At 38.7% G+C, this 23,328-nt stretch overlaps 1 protein-coding gene across 1 annotated transcript in view; it reads right to left on the reverse strand.

The window, feature by feature from the left end:
* GABRA3 (gamma-aminobutyric acid type A receptor subunit alpha3) overlaps nt 1-21,441 on the reverse strand; it is a 175,859-nt gene extending 154,418 nt beyond the window's left edge. Inside the window, exons 1-2 of the mRNA XM_055438471.2 lie at nt 21,302-21,441; nt 1,104-1,225 (exon numbers count right to left, since the gene is read on the reverse strand). Of these exons, the coding sequence (XP_055294446.1) occupies nt 1,104-1,225; nt 21,302-21,441 (262 nt within the window). The remainder of the gene's footprint in view (nt 1-1,103; nt 1,226-21,301) is intronic.
* Nucleotides 21,442-23,328: the final 1,887 nt, after the last annotated feature.

Raw genomic sequence — 23,328 nt, forward strand, 5'->3', positions numbered from 1 at the left:
TATACATATGTGTGTGTATACATATGTGTGTGTATATATACATATATATTATTTTCTATTTTCTCAATTCTGTCCACTGAAAGATCTTAGAAACAAAGAAACCCAATAGCAATGAAAATACTTGGCACACAGAAGTTGGATTTTAAATATAATTTCCCAAACAGAAAGATCCCATTTCTTCTTGGAAAAAATGATTGACTGGAAGGCTGAATAAGGAATATGGTTATGCCATAGAGCCAAAAAGTGATCAAAAATGAAAATATATCAAAAGTCAGCTTGAAGAGGCTCTCACTAAGCAAATATGGGAAATTAGGAGCAATAATTCTAATCAAAATAGATAATAACAAATAATAATATTAATGGTTACAATTCATTGAATAAAATAAGAATAGTTGCCTAATTAACTAAAGAGAAGGAAAGAGTTTTCTTATAATACTGTCATACAATAAATGCAGATGATTGGCAAAAGTTGAATATGGACTACAGATTAGAAAATAGTATTATGTCAGGTTACATTTTTTGAATTTATAATTTCATTATAATTTTATAAAATAACTTCTATGTTCTAAGAAAATACACACTAAAGCATTTATGAATAAAGGGTTATAATATCTGCATCTAATTTTCAAATGATTCAGGAAAAAATTTAAATATATATACATTTGCATACTTGCCCTTTCAATATGGCCCATGAAGTATTGTTCTTTACTTCCTTATGAGATCTCATTTAGCCATCAGATTTCTCCTCTTTGGAATATCAGGCTGATGTGTGATCAGGGTTTTTAGAACAAAGACATGCTTCCCAGCTGTTCCTGAGATACATCTGCCATCCAGGCAGGGATTGCTATTTTATTACCAGAAATGGGTGTGGTCAAATGTTGCGGTTTAACACCCTATACACATTTACCTAAGTGAAATTCAGAACCTCCCAAAACCAGACCAGAGAGACTAACCATTGAAATGAAGGATTAGGACACATTTCCAGTGCTCAGAGGGAAGAAACTCAACTTGACACTAACCTCATTGATCAATACACTATTAAAGGTACCTTTAGACTCTTTTTAGAAGACAATACCCAAGAAGATCTTAAAACAATAACTGACCTCCAAGCCCAGGTCGCAGCCGATTGTCATAGCCATCCAGAAGACGATCCAAGATTCTGGTGAAGATAGTGATGTTGTCGGTGCTGTCATCAGGAATATCTGGAGCATGCTTTGGAGAGAGTCTGAGGCAGTGGAAGAAAACGAGACACAAAATAATAGTTCTTAATAGCAAATATTTACATGTCTAAACACTTTAATTCAAGAAAATGTCAATCAGTAGATTGGGCCAGTTAAATGGCCTTGTACCTCCCAAACTAGCAAGTACTTTGGCATGAGCTTTAGCAAACATATGGTCCATCCCTAACTCAGCAGTAGAGAAAAACCAGTAGAAATCTTAGACAGGATCTGTGGAAATAATACCTGGCATAAAGTTGATTTATCAGATTTTGTTTCATGAACAAGAGGGCCCCAAAACAAAAAAGGAAAATTTTAAATTATCCCTCTTTCTAATCTAGAATAGGTTCACAGAACAACAAAGCCAGAAAGACCCTTGAATTGCATGTAATCTACCTATATCTCACCCTGTGGAGATAGAGCAACAAAGTAAAAGCATTCCATTAAATGTTAAAGCCACCAGAACTCTCAAGAGATTCCCTAAACTCTCTCATTTTATACATGGGGAAATAAGCTCAGAGAAGATACCAAATTTTCCCAGTCATATTGCTACTGAGGGTGAGACAGAAGTATAATCCAAAATTTCTTATTTTCTGGAGACCCTCAGCTCTCTCCTGCTTATCCAGTGTGGATGCCTTTTGCAAGCCTTTCCAAGCAGTAGGCTCTTTGTGCTGGTGTGCTGTGTTCAGTTATGTCTGACTCTTTGTGACCCCATGGACTGTAGCCCGCCAGGCTGCTCTGTCCATGGAATTCTCCAGGCAAGAATACTGGAGTGGGTTGCCATTCCCTTCTCCAGGGGATCTTCCCGACCCAGGGATCGAACCCATGTCTCCTGCACTGGCAGGCGGACTCTTTACCACTGTACCACTTGGGAAGCCTTTTATGAATCAACTGATCAGGCTGATGGCATCATCAACTCAATGGATATGAGTTTCAGCAAGCTCTGGGAGATGGTAAAGGACAGGGAAACCTGGAGTGCTGCAGTCCATGGGGTCACAAGCAGTCAGACAAGACTGAGATACTGAACAACAACAAATTAGCCTCCAATTAAAATTAATTAAAAAAATAAAATTAATTAATTAAAGAAAAACAAATCAGGCTAAAGCTGTGACTAATGCTTTCATGTTTTTATGAGCAGAAGCTTGGTGTGGTTTGGCAAGACTAGAAATAAAGAAAGGACCTGGGTAGTTTAGTGGAAAGAGAGATATAGTGAAGGAAATGGCTATTGCCCAGGGTCAAGAAGCATGGTGTAGAATCAAGTAATAAACTAGAAGTCAGGAATCCTACATCCAAGTGCCAGCTGCATTCCTGATTTGGAGTACTCCATTAAAGCCTATATCACTGTAGGTCTTGGTTTTATCCATTCTTACTTTGTATCCAGAAAGTTGCCATTAATAGATATATAATAACTATTCCTAGCATCTAGTTAATCAGAGCAATAAAAGACATAGCATAACTGTTGAGAGAAATCTTGAGAGTCAGTCAATATGTCTTCCTTAGAGAGAAAAATCTATAGAATAGTATGTATGCATGTGTTACTTGCTCAGTCGTGTCCGACTTTTCTGTGATCCCATGGACTGTAGCCCCTCCAGGCTCCTTTGTCCATGGAATTCTCCAGGCAAGAATACTGGAGTGGGTTGCCATTTCCTACTCCAGGGGATCTTCCCAACCCAGGGATCAAACCTGGTTCTCCCGCATTGCAGGTATATTCTTTACCATCTGAGCCACTAGAGAAGCCCACAGAATAGTAGGAACATCTATACTGAATAGTGCTCACTCTACACTGCTACTCACTAGCTGGTAAACTGTGAAAAGCCATTTTGAACACCATTTCCTTAATTCATAAACCTAATTCAATTTACGTAATCATTCAATGCATCTTTAACGAGCATCAACTATGTGCCTATAGAAAAAAACAGAGCAGAAAAAAAGGTAAAATAAGGCAAGTAATCTCTCCCTTGCTTACAGGTTTGCTAAGAGAATCAAATGATACAAATAGATACACATGGAATGAAAAGGGGAATTAGGTTTAAATAGACTGGAGACATGAATTTGAATTTATTACTTGAGTGACCATAAGCAAGTCACATAACACCTCTTGTAACAGCTTTCTCATTTTGAAAATTAAAATAACTTCACAGATATGTTGTATTAATATTAAATAATATATTAAAATTTCCAAATTTAATATTTAAAATTATTCAAAATTTGTTTTGTCTTACTTTAAGATAGTAGTTTATGCACTCAAATACACTGAAGTGAAGTCACTCGGTCGTGTCCAAATCTTTGTGACCCCATGGACTCAAATATATTATTCAAATGTAAATAATGACAAAATATAGGCACCCTCATCTTTCAAAGCCATAAGGAAAGCTTTGACCAAGAGGCACTAGAAACCAGTGAGACTAGAGATGATTGGCTGTTTTAGTGAAAAGAGTACCAGAAATGATACAGACACCTTATTTGGAAGGGGAAAAAGAAGGAAACAATAGTGCAAAGCTAACAAACTGACATCAATACGTTGAGGAGATAAATACAAACACCCTGTCAGGTCTCAGCTCACATTTGCCTTAATCTCCAATATTCTGAATCCATCTTGCATGGGCTGTGGGGAGAGAGGCTGTGGGAGCTTAATTGATTTTGTGAAAACCTCTTTCTCATTTTCCCTTAACTCTCACTGCAGGGAATCTTGACCCTGGTTAGCCTAATTTGATTTCTGGGAAACAAGTCTATGAATTGAACGAAAAGCCATTTTTTGGATTACTGGAAGGGGATAAAAGCAGAATCATCAGAGAGTCATAGACAAGCTATAAAGGGCTTCAGAGATTACCTAATCCTGGTGGATCTATATATGGGAATTGTAAAGCCCCTGAACATAATTTTTAATTTTGGTCCAGAATTCTTGAATATAAGGCCCATATACTGTGCTACCTCTTTTACTGAAATAATAATTCACTGACAATGCATTTCTACCCCCTGCTGACTCTGCTTTGATATGTTAGTAGCATTAGTCACTAATAACTTTTAAACTTTTAAGTCAAAAATCAATGCTTAATGTCATTCCAAAACAATTTTCAATAGACTGCTCTATGATTTTGATTACTTGACTTGATTGCTAATAATATTTTCTCCCAGTGTACTCTAAATTATTGCATGGGCAGCTGGAATCCGGTTTAATTTAGAACCCAAGTTAGAACTCTCTCTTTTTAAATAACTGAACTGTAACAAGCTGAAGATTCTACAGTTTGTGCCCATTCAAAATAGTTTAGAGGAACAACAAAGCATTATGGTATGTCAGGATTATGGAGGACTTTAGAGATCATGTAAGTATTTCCCTTTACTTTACAGACGGATGGCCAGTTCAGTTCAGTTCAGTTCAATCGCTCAGTCATGTCCAACTCTTTGTGACCTCATGAATCACAGCATGCCAGGCCTCCCTGTCCATCACCAACTCCCGGAGGTCACTCAAACTCATGTCCATCGAGTCAGTGATGCCATCCAGCCATTTCACTCTCTGTCATCCCCTTCTCCTCCTGCCCCCAATCCCTCCCAGCATCAGACTCTTTTCCAGTGAGTCAACTCTTTGCATGAGGTGGCCAAAGTATTGGAGTTTCAGCTTTAGCATCAGACCTTCCAATGAACATCCAGGACAGATCTCCTTTAGACTGGACTGGTTGGATCTCCTTGCAGTCCAAGGGACTCTCAAGAGACTTCTCCAACACCACAGTTCAAAAGCATCAATTCTTCGGTGATCAGCTTTCTTCACAGTCCAACTCTCACATCCATACATGACCACTGGAAAAACCATAGCCTTGACTAGACGGACCTTTGTTAGCCAAGTAATATCTCTGCTTTTTAATATGCTACCTAGGTAGGTCATTACTTTCCTTCCAAGGAGTAAGTGTCTTTTAATTTCATGGCTGCAGTCAGCATCCACGTGATTTTGGAGCCCAAAAAAATAAAGTCTGACACTGTTTCCACTGTTACCCCATCTTTTTCCCATGAAGTGATGGGACCAGATGCCATGATCTTAGTTTTCTGAATGTTGAGCTTCAAGATCACTCTCCTCTTTCACTTTCATCAAGAGGCTTTTGAGTTCCTCTTCACTTTCTGCCATAAGGGTAGTGTCATCTGCATATCTGAGGTTATTGATATTTCTCCCAGCAATCTTGATTCCAGCTTGTGCTTCTTCCAACCCAGCGTTCCTCATGATGTACTCTGCATATAAGTTAAATAATCAGGGTGACATTATACAGCCTTGACGTACTCCTTTTCCTATTTGGAACCAGTCTGTTGTTCCATGTCCAGTTCTAACTGCTGCTTCCTGACCTGCATATAGGTTTCTCAAGAGGCAGGTCAGGTGGTCTGATATTCCCATCTCTTTCAGAATTTCCACAGTTTATTGTGATCCACACAGTCAAAGTCTTTGGCATAGTCAATGAAGCAGAAATAGATGTTCTGGAACTCTCTTGCTTTCTCCATGATCCAGAGGATGTTGGAAATTTGATCTCTGGTGCCTCTGCCTTTTCTAAAACCAGCTTGAACATCTGGAAGTTCATGGTTCATGTACTGCTGAAGCCTGGCTTGGAGAATTTTGAGCATGACTTTACTAGCGTGTGAGATGAGTGCAACTGTGCGGTAGTTTGAGCATTCTTTGGCATTGCCTTTCTTTGGGATTGGAATGAAGACTGACCTTTTCCAGTCCTGTGGCCACTGCTGAGTTTTCCAAATTTGTTGGCGTACTGAGTGCAGCACTTTCACAGCATCGTCTTTCAGGATTTGAAATAGCTCAACTGGAATTCCATCACCTCCACTAGCTTTGTTCGTAGTGATGCTTTCTAAGGCCCACTTGACTTCATATTCCAGGATGTCTGGCTCTAGGTGAGTGATCCCGCCATCGTGATTATCTTGGTCATGAAGATCTTTTTTGTACAGTTCTTCTGTGTATTCTTGCCTCCTCTTCTTAGTATCTTCTGCTTCTGTGAGGTCCATACCATTTCTGTCCTTTATCGAGCCCATCTTTGCATGAACTATTCCCTTGGTACCTCTAATTTTCTTGAAGAGATCTCTTGTCTTTCCTATTCTGTTGCTTTCCTCTATTTCTTTGCATTGATTGCTGAGGAAGGCTTTCTTATCTCTCCTTGCTATTCTTTGGAACTCTGCATTCAGATGCTTATATCTTTTCTTTTCTCCTTTGCTTTTCAGGTCTCTTCTTTTCACAGCTATTTGTAAGTCCTCCTCAGACAGCCATTTCACTTTTTTGCATTTCTTTTCCATGGGGATGGTCTTGAACCCTGTCTCCTGTACAATGTCACGAACCTCCATCCATAGTTCTTCAGGTACTCTATCTACCAGATCTAGTCCCTTAAATCTATTTCTCACTTACTATATAATCATAAGGGATTTGATTTAGGTCATATCTGAATGGTCTAGTGGTTTTCCCTACTTTCTTCAATTTAAGTCTGAATTTGGCTATAAGGAGTTCATGATCTGAGCCACAGTCAGCTTCTGGTTTTGTTTTTGCTAACCGTATAGAGCTTCTCCATCTTTGGCTGCAAAGAATATAAGCAATCTGATTTCGGTGTTGACCATCTGGTGATGTCCATGTGTAGAGTCTTCTCTTGTGTTGTTGAAAGAGGGTGTTTGCTATGACCAGTGCGTTCTCTTGGCAAAACTCTATTAGCCTTTGCCCTGCTTCATTCCATGCTCCAAGGCCAAATTTGCCTGTTACTCCAGGTGTTTCTTGACTTCCTACTTTTGCATTCCAGTCCCCTATAATGAAAAGGACATCTTTTTTGGGTGTTAGTTCTAAAAGGTCTTGTAGGTCTTCATAGAACCAGTCAATTTCGGCTTCTTCAGCATTACTGGTTGGGGCATAGGCTTGGATTACTGTAATATTGAATGTACTGTAATATTGAATGCATGGCCTGAGACACCAACAAAAGAAAGGGACTGTTTAAAGCCATATGCTTATTAAGTTGATGAGACTGATGCAATAACCTTGCTTGCTTTGCCTTATATCTATCATTACTGGCTGGACAAAATATATTAATAATGCATCATTAAAAATGATAATGATGTTACTAATACACTATCTATAGTTTAGGCAAGTTTAGTCATTTATCGAGTCCTAAAAATGGAAAAATGGTAAATCCAAAGAACTAGGGTCAGATGAACAGAATTTCAGTTCTGACCTCCACTAACTGATCATGTGAAATATTTCCTTCCATGTAAAATAGGGATAGGTCCCCAACTTATAATACTTTTGGAAGAAATAAGTAAAGAAGATAATAAACATAAAATTACTTTGGAAATGGTAAAGCTCAGCATACATTGAGGATGATCATTCCTTTTTCCCCAAACTCCTGAAAATATAATGCTGCTCCTGCTAAGTCGCTTCAGTCGAGTCTGACTCTGTGTCAATTCCATAGATGGCAGGCTACCAGGCTCCTCCGTCCCTGGGATTCTCCAGGCAAGAACACTGGAGTGGGTTGCCATTTCCTTCTCCAATGCATGAAAGTGAAAAGGGAAAGTGAAGTCGCTCAGCTGTGTCCACCTCTTTGCGACTCCATGGACTGCAGCCTACCAGGCTCCTCCGTCCATGGGATTTTCCAGGCAAGAATACTGGAGTGGGTTGCCAGTGCCTTCTCCAGACATGTTTGAAAGACACGCACTTTTATGCTATGGGAAAAGTTAAGCTCACTGAGCCATTAAGTTCAGGGTAAGTAAATAGTGTCAGTTCAACCACATCGAGGAAGCACCTTAATGTGCTTATGTCCGGGGGAAGCAGAAGAGTCACAGATGTGGAGTTGCTGATGCAGTTTATAAACCAATGGAAAGACAGGAGAAATTTACTTCATTAAAAGGTTGGCATCTTTTTCTAATACTGTATATCTCCTGGGGGAGAACAGATTTTAAAAATAAAGAAGATTCAAACTTACTATGCAGAAAGTAATATTAACAACATATATTCATAATATATAAAGAAATATAATATATATATATATTAGATTTTATAATATATAAGGAAGTCATACAACTCAATAGCAAAAGGAAAAATAATCCAGTTAAAAAATGGTGAAACTGAGTAGCCATTTTTCCAAAGAAGACACAAACAAATGGCCAACAAGTACTGTTGATGTTCATCATCACTAATCATTAGATAAAAGCAAATCAAAATCACAATGAAATATCAACTCGCCTTCTAGAATGACTGTTTATCAAAAAGACAAGAGATAACAAATGTTGGCAAGTATGTGAAGAAACTGGAACTCTCATGCACTGTTGGTGAAAATGACTCTCCCAGTTCAGTTCAGTTCAGTCGCTCAGCTGTGTCCAACTCTTTGCGACCCTGTGGACTGTAACATGCCACACTTCCCAGTCTTTCACCATCTCCCAGAACTTGCTCAAACTCATGTCCCTTGAGTCAGTGATGCCATCCAACCATCTCATCTTCTGTCATCCCCTTCTCCTCCTGCCTTCAACCTTTCCCAGCATCAGGGTCTTTTCCAATGAGTCAGTTCTTCACAATAGGTGGCCAAAGTATTGGAGTTTCAGCTTCAGCATCAGTCCTTCCAATGAATATTCAGGACTGATTTCATTTAGGATGGACTAGTTGGATCTCCTTGCTGTCCAAGGGACTCTCAAGACTCTTCTACAACACCACAAAGCATTAATTCTTCAGTGTTCAGCTTTCTTTATAGTCCAACTCTCACATCCACACGTGACTACTGGAAAAACCGTAGCTTTGACTAGACAGACTTTTGTTGGCAAAGTAACATCTCTGCTTTTTAATATGCTGTCTAGGTTGGTCATAACTTTCCTTCCAAGGAGCAAGCGTCTTTTAATTTCATGGTTGAAATCATCATCTGCAGTTATTTTCGAGCCCCCCAAAATAAAGTCTGTCACTGTTTAAACTGTTTCCCCATCTATTTGCCATGAAGTGATGGAACCAGATGCCATCTGAATGTTGAGTTTTAAGCCACTTTTTGCACTGTGTTATATCATTTCTATGTGGAACTAAAAAAAACTGAACTTGTGCAAATAGACACTAGAATGGTGGTTACCAGAGATTGGGGGTGGTAAGGAATTGGGGAGATGCTGTTTAAGGCTACAAACTTACAAGAAGTAGATAAGTTCTGGGTGTGTGAGATACAACACAGTGACTATAGTCAATAATACTATATTATAAATTTCAAAGTTACTAAGAAACTATGTGACATGATAAAGACCTTAGCTAACTGTACTTTATCATATTGCAATATATATAAATGTATCAAACTATAACATTTTACACCTTAACCTTATACAATGCTATTAATATGTGTCAATTATATCTCAATTTTTTAAAAAAGTATGTTTTAAAAATTCCTGTTCAGATCATGTGGTTTTCTGTGAATCTGCATTCCAATCCCCATATACTTTTACAGCTGCAAATTCTAGTACTTTTTCTGACCAGAAACCATAGCCATATCATATTATTTACCATTCTCCCATACCCCTCATGTTTTTATTTTCCAGGTCCAGTCATTCTGATAAGTGAAAGGGTCAAGCTAAAAATTCAGCACTAGGGATGCCAGCTATACACTCGGAACTCAGTAATACACGTTCTAATGTTTTTACAGAAGCCACTTAAGAAAAAAGAAAAAACGTATTTTTGGCTAGAATATGCACAATCCATCTCAGACAACTGTCCTTTTCTTAAATGGCACCTAAAGATTTGTTCTGAAACTAAAGAAGTATTATTTTAAGGGACACACATTCACTATGTGCTCTGCCTGTTCACACTCTTTGCTGAATTAAAGTAAAATAAAAACCAAGTCCTTTCTACCTTCTTAGTAACTAAAAGTCATGGCTTCACAGAAACACACAAGAAGATCTGACTATGGGAGGGGGGTTCAGGAGGGGGAACTTATGTAAACCCGGGGCAAATTCATGTCAATATATGGCAAAACCAACAAATATAATATTGTAAAAAAATTTGCCTCCAATAAAAAATAGATTACTTAAAAAAAATAAAAAAAAGATCTGACTACTGTATGTTCTGAATGATTAAATAACAAGGTACTATACCTTAGACATATGGTTTCATATGTGAATGTAAGCAGACATACCTAAACATAAAATGGGTTTTATTCTAAATTTGAAAAGAAATAAAGGTCCATTCTTCCTTTGAAACAATGCCATAAAAGGCAGTTAGTCTTTCAGGCAAGGCTACACAAGTCCTTATTTCTCGTAATTTGTCTGAATGATTGTAATTGCCAATGCACGAGCAGTATTTCAGCAACATTTCTCATTAAGCAGACTTTCATAGGCCAGCCTGAGAACCATTTATAACACTGCCTATGTGGAGAAAAGAATTATGATACAAACGAAGGGAACCTACAGTACTAGGAATATTCTCTTCTCCACTATTATTATTTATTCTCTATTCCACATCCATGGCCATGACCAAAGCAATGAGCTGGTCATGAGCTCAAATCTCTCAATAAATCCCGGTGGCTAGTATCCTTGCAGTGGAAAGTCCTGACAGTCATCATCTTAACCGAGAGATCGCATTTTACCATCAGTAACACTGAGACACTGTTGTCTTCTGACATGATACAATAGGAAGTCAGAGCATCACTGACCAAGTATTCTTGACTCTGGCTTCAAATATCCAGTTCTGCCCTGTGTTACAAATTCTGTATTTCTACTTCAAAATGGAAAGTGATAATTCTATTTCTCTAGGTCCTATAAGAAAATTATACTTGCCCCATTGTAGCACTGGCCAGGCAGTCATGTAGCTGAGATAGTAAATATTCAGAGGTATAGGGATTACTATACATAAGTAAATGTTCATGTACACAAAATATATGGACACGTTCCTAATTTTTACTTAAAGGTGACCAAACACATGAAAAGCAATACATTGTAGCAATTAATAGCATGTACTCAAGCCAGACTGGGTTTCAGTTCTGGCTCTGCCACTTTTAAACTGTGTGAGCTTTGGCAAGTTACTTGACCTATTGGTGTCTCCATATTTTATCTCTGAAACAGGAATAATAGCAGCACCTAGTTAGCAGATCTGTTATAAGGATTATACGAATTAACATATGTAAAGCACTTAGACTAGTGCTTGTCACATAGTACGGGTTATGTAAGTATAAGCTTTAAAGTTAACATGGTAGAATATGAAAACTAAAATATTGAAATAAGTTTCAAAAAAATCTAGAGAGCAAAGCAGAGTAAAAAGTTTTAAACAATGTCTGGAAAACTGTATCATGTGAGGAGACAAGTTGAAAGTGATGAGAGTTATCCTGTAGACAAGAAACCATGGAGCAGCTCTGAGAGGAAGCAAGAGTGAAATAGGAAAGAAGTGTCACAGGAGCCTAAAACAGGTAGGCATTAGAGAAAGGTGGACTTCTGTTCAATATAGGAATCACTTTCCCATCCCTAGAGCTATATGCCCATGGTAGTAACACAGTTTACTACTGGAGGGGTTCAAACTGGTAGGTCAATCATAAAGCATAATGCAATAAGGATTCTTGGTCAGGATAAGAGCTTAGGACTTACGGCTTCTCAGGTCCCACATCTGGTTCTTAAATTTTAAGATTTGGAGATTGAATGGTAAGAGTATTAATGTATTAATTCCATAATAGAGATTATACACACACAGAAGAGACTGGACTTTACATACTTTCACTTCAATCAAAATTAGCTTGAAGGTTTGACAAAGGAGGCAAGAATATAAAATGGAGAAAAGACAGTCCCTTTAACAAGTGCTGCTGGTCAACCACTTGTAAAAGAATGAAACTAGAACACTTCCTAACACCATACACCAAAATAAACTCAAAATGGATTAAACATCTAAATGTAAGACCAAAACTATAAAACTCCTAGAGGAAAACATAGGCAAAACACTCTCCAACATAAATCACAGCAGGATCCTCGATGACCCACCTCCAAGAATATTGGAAATAAAAGCAAAAATAAACAAATGGGACCTAATTAAAATCAAAAGCTTCTGCACAGCAAAGGAAATTATAAGCAAGGTGAAAAGACAGCCTTCAGAATGGGAGAAAAAAATAGCAATGAAACAACTGACAAAGAATTAATCTCCAAAATATACAAGCAGCTCCTGCAGCTCAATTCTAGAAAAATAAACAACCCACTCAAAAAATGGGCCAAAGAACTAAACAGACATTTCTCCAAAGAAGACACACAGATGGCTAACAAACACAGGAATAGATGCTCAACATCACTCATAATCAGAGAAATGCAAATCAAAACCACCATGAGGTACCATTTCACACCAGTCAGAACGGCTGCTATCCAAAAGTCCACATGCAATAAATGCTGGAGAGGGTGTGGAGAAAAGGGAACCCTCTTACACTGTTGGTGGGAATGCAAACTAGTACAGCCACTATGGAGAACAGTGGGGAAATTCCTTAAAAAACTGGAAACAGAACTGCCATATGATCCAGCAATCGCACTCCTGGGCATACACACCAAGGAAACCAGAATTGAAAGAGACACATGTACTCCAATGTTCATTGCAGCACTGTTTATAATAGCCAGCACATGGAAGCAACCTACATGTCCATCTGCAGAGGAATGGATAAGAAAGCTGTGGTACATATACACAATGGAGTATTACTCAGCCATTAAAAAGAAATACATTTGAATCAATTCTGATGAGGTGGATGAAACTGGAGCCTATTATACAGAGTGAAGTAAGCCAGAAAGAAAAACACCAATACAGTATACTAATGCATATATATGGCATTTAGAAAGATGGTAATGATAACCCTGTATATGAGACAGCAAAAGAGACACAGGGGTATAGAACAGTCTTTTGGACTCTGTGGGAGAGGGTGAGGGTGGGATGATTTGGGAGAATGGCATTGAAACATGTATATTATATCACATGTGAAACGAATCACCAGTCCAGGTTCAACGCATGATACAGGATGCTCGGGGCTGGTGCAAGGGGATGACCCAGAGGGAGGATAAGGGGAGGAGGGAGGTGGGAGGGGGGTTCAAGAAGGGGAACACATGTACACCCAGGGCAGATTCCTGTCAATGTGTGGCAAAACCAACCAATATTGTAAAATAGTTAGCCTCCAATAAAAATAAATAAATGAAACAAAATTAGCTTGAGACATACCCACTCGACATGTGCCCTACCTGTTCACATTATTCACTGAGTTAAAGTAAAATAAAAACCAAATCCTTCATGTTTCTCTTAGTAACTTAGTATTTATTGGGTTGGCCAAAAAGTTCATTTGGGTTTTTCTGTAAGATGATATGGAAAAACCCAAACGAACTTTTTTGCCAACCCAATACATGTGTCGCCACAGGTGCCAGTTTATTCTGAGATTAAGAGAACTGAGAAAATATATTTCATGATGAAAGCAGACACTTAGGAGAACCTTTGGAACTGTGGCACCAAGTCAGGCTATGAATATGACAAGGAGATAATTAATTCAACCATTTCCTCTTAAATTCACAATATCTGCTCACCACTGCCACTACTATAGAATCATGATGCAGAAAAAGTGGTGATTTGGTGTCATGTAAAATGTTAGGCCTTGTGCCCAGTGTCTATCATTTCTTCTTCCAGATATATTATATACTCATGTTCAACCTGTTCACTTTCTTATAAGGATAACCTATATGAACTATATCAGCATGGCTACCACAGCCTCTGGCTTCAAGTAGGCAGAAGATCAGAGGGAAGAAGGGAAAAGTGTGGGTATGTAATCTCTTAGCTTTCTCTCTGTGAAAGCTCCTCCACTAAAGATCTTTGCACTTTTAAAAAGACTTGTTTTATATGACATATCTGCTGCTGGCCTTAGGTTCTTGCTCTATTCCTTGCAGTGTACCTATACCCAGATCATACCTTCACAATTAGTCCCTTTGCAAACGTACTCTCCTCAAATAGTCTTAATTGAAATTCCCCATCTATTTTTCTTTGGGATCCTGACTGATACACATCTCAGGTTTCAACAAATTCTGAATCTTTGTGATCCTATGGATTGCAGCACACCGGGCTTCCCTGTCCTACACTATCTCCCAGAGCTTGCTCAAACTCATGTCCATTGAGTCGGTGATGCCATCCAACCATCTTATCCTCTGTCGCCCACTTCTTCTCCTGCCTTCAATCTTTCCCAGCATCAGGGTCTTTTCCAATGAGTCAGTTCTTTGCATCAGGTGACCAAAGTATTGGAGCTTCAGCATCAGCCCTTCCAATGAATATTCAGCGTTGGTTTCCTTAAGGATTGACTGGTTTGATCTCTTTGCTTTCCAAGGGACTCTCAAGAGTCTTCTCCAGCACCACAGTTCAAAGGCATCAATTCTTTGGTGCTCAATCTATTTTACTGTCTGGGTCTCACATCTATACATGACTACTGGAAAAACCATAGCTTTGACTATATGGACCTTTGTCAGCAGAGTAATGTCTCTGCTTTTTAATATACTGTCTGGGTTTGTCATTGCTTTTCTTCCAAGGAGCAAGGGCCTTTTAATTTCATGGCAGCAGTCACCATCCACAGTGATTTTGGAGCCCAAAAACACAAAGTCTGTCACTGCTTCCATTGTTTCCCCATCTATTAGCCATGATGTGATAGGACTGGATGCCATGATCTTCATTTTTTGAATGTTGAGTTTTTTTTTTTTCCAATTTTATTTATTTATTTTTTTCAAGTTGAACAGACTAAATTTCTTTAAACAAACTTACTTATACTCCAGAGTCCTTTAAAAACTTAATAGCATTTATACATTGAAGGTATTTGATTTTCTTGTAACTAGCACTTCAAATGCAACAAGCATTTGACCCAACAAGTAAAACTTTCTACAGTTCATAACTTTTATAAATAAAATAAATTAAATGTACAGTGAATAAGTTCTCTGAAATATTTCAATATTTCTGCAGGTTTAGTAACATCGTAAAATACATTTCAACTAAAATTCACAAATCTAAAAACCTGTTAGGCATTTTTAGGCGTTTTAAGATGGAAATGAAGACCAATGTTACATCGTAATATGCCAATTACAAATAGTACTTCAAATAGCAAATACTACAGTTTGTCCCAAACTTTAAAAACCATTCATGAACTCAACACTGAACTATTGATGGCTATGAGAATTGTTTCCTAGCCTTTTTGAAAATTTCAACCCATTTACGTTTAAGGTAATTATTGATAAGTACGATCCCGTAGCCATTTTCTTTATTGCTTTGGGTTCAAGTTTATACACTCTTTCTGTGTATCCTGTCTGTAGAAGATCCTTTAGCATTTGTTGGAGAGCTGGTTTGGTGATGCTGAATTCCCTCAGCTTTTGCTTGTCTGTAAAGCTTTTGATTTCTCCTTCATATTTGAATGAGATCCTTGCTGGGTATAGTAATCTGGCCTGTAGGGTATTTTCTTTCATCACTTTAAGTATGTCTTGCCACTCCCTTCTGGCCTGAAGAGTTTCTGTTGAAAGATCAGCTGTTATCCTTATGGGAATCCCCTTATGTGTTATTTGCTGCTTTTCCCTTGCTGCTTTTAATATTTGTTCTTTGTGTTTGATCTTTGTTAATTTGATTAATATGTGTCTTGGAGTATTTCGCCTTGGGTTTATCCTGTTGGGGACTCTCTGGGTTTCTTGGACTTGGGTGATTATTTCTTTCCCCATTTTAGGGAAGTTTTCAACTATTATCTCCTCAAGTATTCTCTCATGGTCTTTCTTTTTGTCTTCTTCTTCTGGGACTCCTATGATTCGAATGTTGGAGCATTTAACATTGTCCCAGAGGACTCTAATATTGTCCTCATTTCTTTTAATTTGTTTTTCTTTTTTCCTCTCTGTTTCATTTATTTCTACAATTCTATCTTCTAGTTCGCTTATCCTGTCTTCTGCCTCTGTTATTCTACTGTTTGTTCCCTCCAGAGTGTTTCTGATCTCATCTATTGCATTATTCATTGTATATTGACTCTTTTTTATTTCTTCTAAGTCCTTATTAAATCTTTCTTCCATCTTCTCAATCCTTTTCTCCAGGTTATTTATCTGTAACTCCATTTTGCTTTCAAGATTTTGAATCATTTTCACCATCAAAATTTGAAATTCTTTATCAGGTAAATTCCCTATATCTTCTTCTTTTGTTTGTGTTGGTGGGCAATTATCTTGTTCCTTTACTTGCTGGGTATTTCTCTGCCTCTTCATCTTGCTTATATTGCTTTGCTTGGGGTGGCCTTTCCCTCTTCTTGCAGTTTGTGGAGTTCTCTTTATTACGTAGTTTCTTCGCTGGGTGTGGGGTTGGACGGGTGACTTGTCCGGGTTCCCTGGTTAGGGAAGCATGTTTCGGTGTTCTGGTGGGTGGAGCTGGATTTCTTCTCTCTCCTTTAGAAGACAATGGGCTGCTTTTCTGGGAGCCTGATGTCCTCTGCCAGTATTCAGAAGTTGTTTTGTGGACTTTACTCCGCGTTCAAATGTTCTTTTGATGAATTTGTGGGGGAGAAAGTGGTCTTGCCATTTTATCCCTCCGCCATCTTGTTCCTTCCTCCCCAGAACACTGGATTCTTATATTCCACTTGGTCGTGGAGTATCTCTTCCCAGCTGCTCCAGCAAGGCGCAGCTGCTGTACCTTACCTTGGACGAGGGGTATCTCCTCAAGGCCGCGCCTCCTGCTTTGAATGTAGATCAGCTCCTCTCGGCCCTCCGGAGACCAAAGAAGCCACCGCCTCCTGAACGTGGTACAGCTCCTCTCGGCCACCGCCCTAACCCTGGGCGCGGGGTAGCTCATCTCAGCCACGATTCTGCACGTGGTCGGTTGCGCCGGAGCCGGGCGTGAATGTTGAGTTTTAAGGCAGCTTTTTCACTCTCCTCTTTCACCTTCATCAACAGACTCTTTAATTCCTCTTTGCTTTCTGTCATTAGAGTGGTTTCATCTGCATATCTCAGGTTATTGATATTTCTCCCTGCAATCTTGATATACAGACTGAGATAGAAGATCCATTTGGCATTTACTTGCTACTTAGTTTGACCCATCATTAAATTGCTTATATTCAACAATTTTGACCCAGAATAATGATATTTTCATAATGGTCCAACCTAACACTTTTCACACATACAGTTCTCAGTTGTTAATGGTCAAAATACTGAGCCAGGAAACAGGAGTATAAGAAATATATTACAGGAAGCTGAAATTGTTCCTTGCAGCTTTTCTTTTAAAATATGGGACTAGGAATCAGAGACTGGCATTTTAGACCTATCTCTACTATTAATTTTCTGTAAAGTCTTAGAAAAGTAAATGTCCTTTATTGGAAGCCAATTTTGTCATGCACAAAATAAGGTATCAGACAAGATGCTCTCAATAGGTTTTCCCATGTCTGCTATTTTAAATTTTTGAACCCCCTATTCCTAAATATACTGTAAGCTCTTTGAAAACAAGAACTGTGTCCCCAGAGTATTGTGCAAACATTCCTTATATCAGAATCACGTAGGCACTTGATAAAAATGCAGATTTTTAGGCACTACCCTCAAGATCAGTCAGTTCAGTTCAGTCGCTCAGTCGTGTCTGACTCTTTGCGACCCCACGAACCACAGCATGCCAGGCCTCCCTGTCCATCACCAACTCCTGGAGTCTACCCAAATCCATGTCCATCGGGTCAGTGATGCCATCCAACCATCTCATCCTCTGTCATCCCCTTCTCCTCCTGCCCTCAATCTTTGCCAGCATCAGGGTCTTTTGAAATGAGTCAGCTCTTCTCATCAGGTGGCCAAAGTATTGGAGTTTCAGCTTCAACATCAGTCCTTTCAATGAACACCCAGGACTGATCTCCTTTAGGATAGACTGGTTGGATCTCCTTGCCGTCCAAGGGACTCTCAAGAGTCTTCTCCAGCACCACAGTTCAAAAGCATCCATTCTTCGGCGCTCAGCCTTCTTTATAGTCCAACTTTCACATCCATACATGACCAATGGAAAAACGACAGCCTTGACTAGATGGACCTTTGTTAGCAAAATAATGTCTCTGCTTTCTAATATGCTGTCTAGGTTGGTCATAACTTTCCTTCCAAGGAACAAGCGTCTTTTAATTTCATGGCTGAAATAATCATCTGCAGTGATTATGGAGCCCAAAAAAATAAAGTCTGCCACTGTGTCCACTGTTTCCCCATCTATTTGCCATGAAGTGATGGGACCTGATGCCATGATTATTAGTTAGTTTTCTGAATGTTGAGCTTTAAGTCAACTTTTTTACTCTCCTCGTTCACTTTCATCAAGAGGCTCTTTAGTTCTTCCTCACTTTCTGCTATAAAGGTGGTGTCATCTGCATATCCGAGGTTATTGATATTTCTCCTGGCAATCTTGATTCCAGCTTGTGCTTCCTCCAGCCAAGCGTTTCTCATGATGTACTCTGCATATAAGTTACTAAATCAAATTCTCCAAGTGTGCAACCTGTTTCCTTGCTTAAGCCTACAGAGAGCCATTGCATTTAGAACATGGTTTAAGCAAAGTACTGGTTAATAAACCACTGTTGATTTTTAAATCTGCTTGGGTAGCCAACCATGTGATTTAATTGAATAATCCACTAACGGTGGAAAAATAATGCAGCAAATGTATTTTATTCAACACACAGAAACATCATTAAGAAGGTATGAAAACAAGCAAACAAAAAGCAGCAACTGTTAAGTATCAGAGCTACCGGCATATACATTTTAATGTTGTATTGATTCCTATATTTACAGCAAACACAAATATAATGCCAACACTAACATTCAGAGCCAGCCTTTTAGTAGCTTTATCTCCTCCAAAGCACAAATTGTATTGGACATGGACAAAAGTAAAGTCTCCCCAAAAGTTTTTAATATCTCTATGATACAGGATTCTCAGGGCTTGTGTACTAGGATGAACCAGAGGGATGGGATGGGGAGGAAGGTGGGAGAGGGGTTCAAGATGGGGAACACATGTACACCTGGGGCAGATTTATGTCAATGTTTGGCAAAGCCAATACAATAATGTAAATTAGCCTCCAATTAAAATAAATAAATATAAATAAATAAATATAAGCACTTGTCTCTGCTTTTCCAAGCAGATGTCTTGGCCTTCTCTTTAATATAGTTTTCATAAGGCTTGATTATCTGGCTTTCAAAGCACCAACAGGATATAAGCAAACCAATATAAACAGGAGAGGTGACAGCTAACACTGAGGATGGAGACACAAAAAGAAAAAAGCAGATATAGAATAAACATAATGAATGATCTTTATGATGATCAGAAAGTCACCATGAAGAAGGACTATTCTGTTCAAAATCCTTCTTTAGTATTATTAGAAAACATGTAATATATCTTTTAGAGAACTTTATTCTCAGAGTTAAAATTAAAAATCCTTTAACATTTGATGAGGTAAGATTCATTTATGTAGAACTTCCATCTTATTTAGAACATCTTTCATGCCCAATGAAATCAGATACATGAGAAGTTAATAAGACAGAATTAGTCTTTTTTTTTTTCTTCCACACTGGAATAAAGAGTAAAAAGGGCCTTGTGGGCCAAGTTTCTAAGGACATATTAGTCTAGTTCTATAGCCCTCAGTCCCAGAGATTATCATTGAAAATGCTGAGAGAAGATGGAAAGACTTAAAGTATGCTAAGATAATTGAATACTACTCAGCCATAAAAGCAATGAGTGTCATTTAAACTGAGGTGAGTGAACCTAGAGACTGTTATACAAACTGAAGTAAGTCAGAAAGTGAAAAACAAATATTGTATTTTAATGCATATATATGGAATCTGGAAAAATGGCACAGATGAATCTATTTGCAAAGCAGAAATAGACACACAGACATAGAGAATGGACTTGTGGACATAAGTGGTGAAGGGGAGGGTGGGATGAATTAGATTGGGATTGACATATATAATACACTATCATGCGTAAAATAGACAGCTAGTGGGAAACTGCTGTATAGCACAGCAAGCTCAGTTCGGTGCTCTGTGATGACCTAGAGGGGTGGGATATGGGGGGAGTGGGAGGGAGATTCAAAAGGGTGAAGAGAAATATATATATATATATATATATATACACACACACACACACACACATGTAAACCTATGGCTGATTCATGTTGTTGCATGCAGAAACCAACACAACACCATAAAGCAATTATACTCCAGTAAATAATTAAATTTAAAAAAGAGGTGGTATGTATACACAATGGAATATTACTAAGCCATAAAAAGAATAAAATATTGTCATTTGCAGCAACGTGAATGGATCTAGAAAATATCATACTAAGTAAAATAAGTCAGAGAAAGACAAATATTATGTATCACTTTTAAGTGGAATCTGAAAAATAAAATGAATCTCTATATGGATGTGAGAGTTGGACTGTGAAGAAAGCTGAGCACCGAAGAATTGATGCTTTTGAACTGTGGTGCTGGAGAAAACTCTTGTGAGTCCCTTGGACTGCAGGGAGATCCAACTAGTCCATCCTAAAGGAGATCAGTCCTGGGTGTTCATTGGAGTCTTGGGAGTTCAAAGTATTGAAACTCCAATACTTTGGCCACCTCATGCGAAGAGTTTACTCATTGGAAAAGACCCTGATGCTGGGAGGGATTGGGGACAGGAGGAGAAGGGGATGACAGAGGATGAGATGGCTGGATGGCATCACCGACTCAATGTACGTGAGTCTGGGTGAACTCCAGGAGTTGGTGATGGACAGAGAGGCCTGGTGTGCTGCGATTCATGGGGTCACAAAGAGTCAGACACAACTGAGCAACTGAACTGAACTGATACACAAGAGAAACAAACTCACACAGACAAAAAACAAACTCAAGGTTACCAAAGGGGAAAGGGATGGGGGAGGTATAAAAGACTATGGGATTAACAGAACACAGTGACAATAATTTATTGGCATATCACAGGGAACAATATTCAATATTTTGTAACAGTCTATAATAGAAAATAATCTGAAAAAAGAATATTCATATAACTGTATCACTTTGCCCTATACCTAAAACTAACACAATATTATAACTCAACCATCCTTCAATTAAAAAAAAAAACTTTGACCAAAGTCAATAATTTATCACAGTCTTCTTTTGTTCTAGGAGTTAAGGGTACTTACCCGCCAATATCCTGCTTCACAAAATCCCCAGGTTCTTGTCGTCTTGATTCCACTTGGCCAGTCGTTCCAGGGAGACTATTAATCAGGAAGAGAAGCCCAAGGCCAGCCATGTAGAACTGACTCATCTGTATGATTATCATCTTCTTAGGCACCAACTTGGAGAGACCTGTGAGTTCCATATTCAGAGGAAGAGGAAAGGAATAGAAGACAAAGGGAAGGAGAGAGAAGAGATGAAAAAAAGAAGATTTTATTCAACTCAGAGCCATTTAATGTTCATAATATACAGTTACTAAATGCTTACTGTGACAGTTCTCCTTCTCCAATTCACCAATGCCACCAAAATTCACTCCTGGCATACCCTTCTTTTGATTATACCAGAGCCCATCCAATAGAAGGTAGTGTAAAGACTCTAAATCAGTAATCAGAAGTCTTAGATTACAATTTCATATTTTCCCCTCTGACTAGGTGAGTCACAGAACTTCTCTCAGCCTCAGTTACCTCTTATAATCTATGATCCTAAAATAATCTCTCATCTTCACTTTATTTCCCGCCAATCCTGTTGATTTCTTACTATCACAAATGTCTTTTCATTAGTAATTGTGTAATACTGTAGAAAATCTTAGGATATTAAGACCTGGAATCTCTTTACAGAAGTTTTGGGATTGATTCTAATCTTGATATGGTTAGACAGTTTTCGAAAATATCAAAAGGCCTGGAGTAGAGGGACTGTTTCCTCTGAATTAGATTGAGAAACTGCTGAATGATGAGACATGACATTTTCCCATAAAGAGATATTTGAGGGCAAAGCCAGTCCAAAATAGAGCCACAACATAAAGAGGAAATCCAAGCCTAGTCTCCTGGTACAGAAGTCCCTCCATGGTCAGCAGATTATACTGATTATGTGATTTAGTGTTGTCTATATGCAAGGCTGTTTTATGAACTCTGGCTTGGTGGAGGTTTACCCAGGACATGGGGTTAAGAAAACAGTGTAAAGAGGCACTTGTTTGTATCCTTATGGCCTCTTAGAATCTGAGACATTGATCACCTGAAGAAGACCTAATTCTGACCCAGCACCATACTCTTTTTCAGTCATCCATTCCATTCCATTCCGTTCTGTTGCTCAGTCGTGTCCGACTCTTTGCAACCCCGTGGACTGTAGCCTACCAGGCTTCTCCGTCCATGGGACTCTCCAGGCAAGAATACCAGAGTGGGTTACCGTTTCCTTCTCCAGGGGATCTTCCCGACCCAGGGATCGAACCTGGGTCTCCCGCATTGGAGGCAGACGCTTTAACCTCTGAGCCTCTTCAGTCATAGAGGTGGTTTAATTTTCAGAAGGCATAAAAGGATATGGAACATTTTTCCCAAGGAAAGCTTATACAAGAGACTAATATGCAAAACAGATACATGCTGAAGAACTATTTTGATTGATGAGAAGATGAAGAAAAAAGTCTTTCAAAATTGATCCTCACCTTCCTTGCCCCAAAGCAGCCACTAGGTTCTATATTGGGGCTTCCCTGGTGGTTCAGCTGGTAAAGAATCTGCCTGCAATGCGGGAGACCTGAGTTCGATCCCTAGGTTGGGAAGATCCCCTGGAGAAGAGATCAGGTACCCATTCCAGTATTCTGGCCTGGAGAATTCCATGGACAGAGGAGCCTGGCAGGCTACAGTCCATGGGATCACAAAGTGTGAGACATGACTGAGCGACTTTCACTCACTCACTCAGGTTCTGCTTTAGATTGTCTTCTCAAATCTGGTACAGGCATAGAATACTATGACATGCAAGAAGACAGATTTCTGACATGGGAAAATGTCCACAGAATAGATAGAAATAGTCACCGTATTAAGTTGTATCATATAAATGTGCCAATATTTGACAATTTTTCTTTCATAAAACAGCAATTTCTAATGCTCAACCCAGTAAGTGCTGTGATGATCATAATTCATGAGCTGTATAAGAGTTGATGGCTATTTTACAAAAATCAACAAAAACAGTATAGTTAAGAAAACCATAGCATATGAAGAAGAAA

Source organism: Moschus berezovskii, chromosome X (assembly GCF_049115385.1).
Source record: "Moschus berezovskii isolate FMDL1 chromosome X, NW_MosBer_1.0, whole genome shotgun sequence".
NCBI classification, from domain to species: domain Eukaryota; kingdom Metazoa; phylum Chordata; class Mammalia; order Artiodactyla; family Moschidae; genus Moschus; species Moschus berezovskii.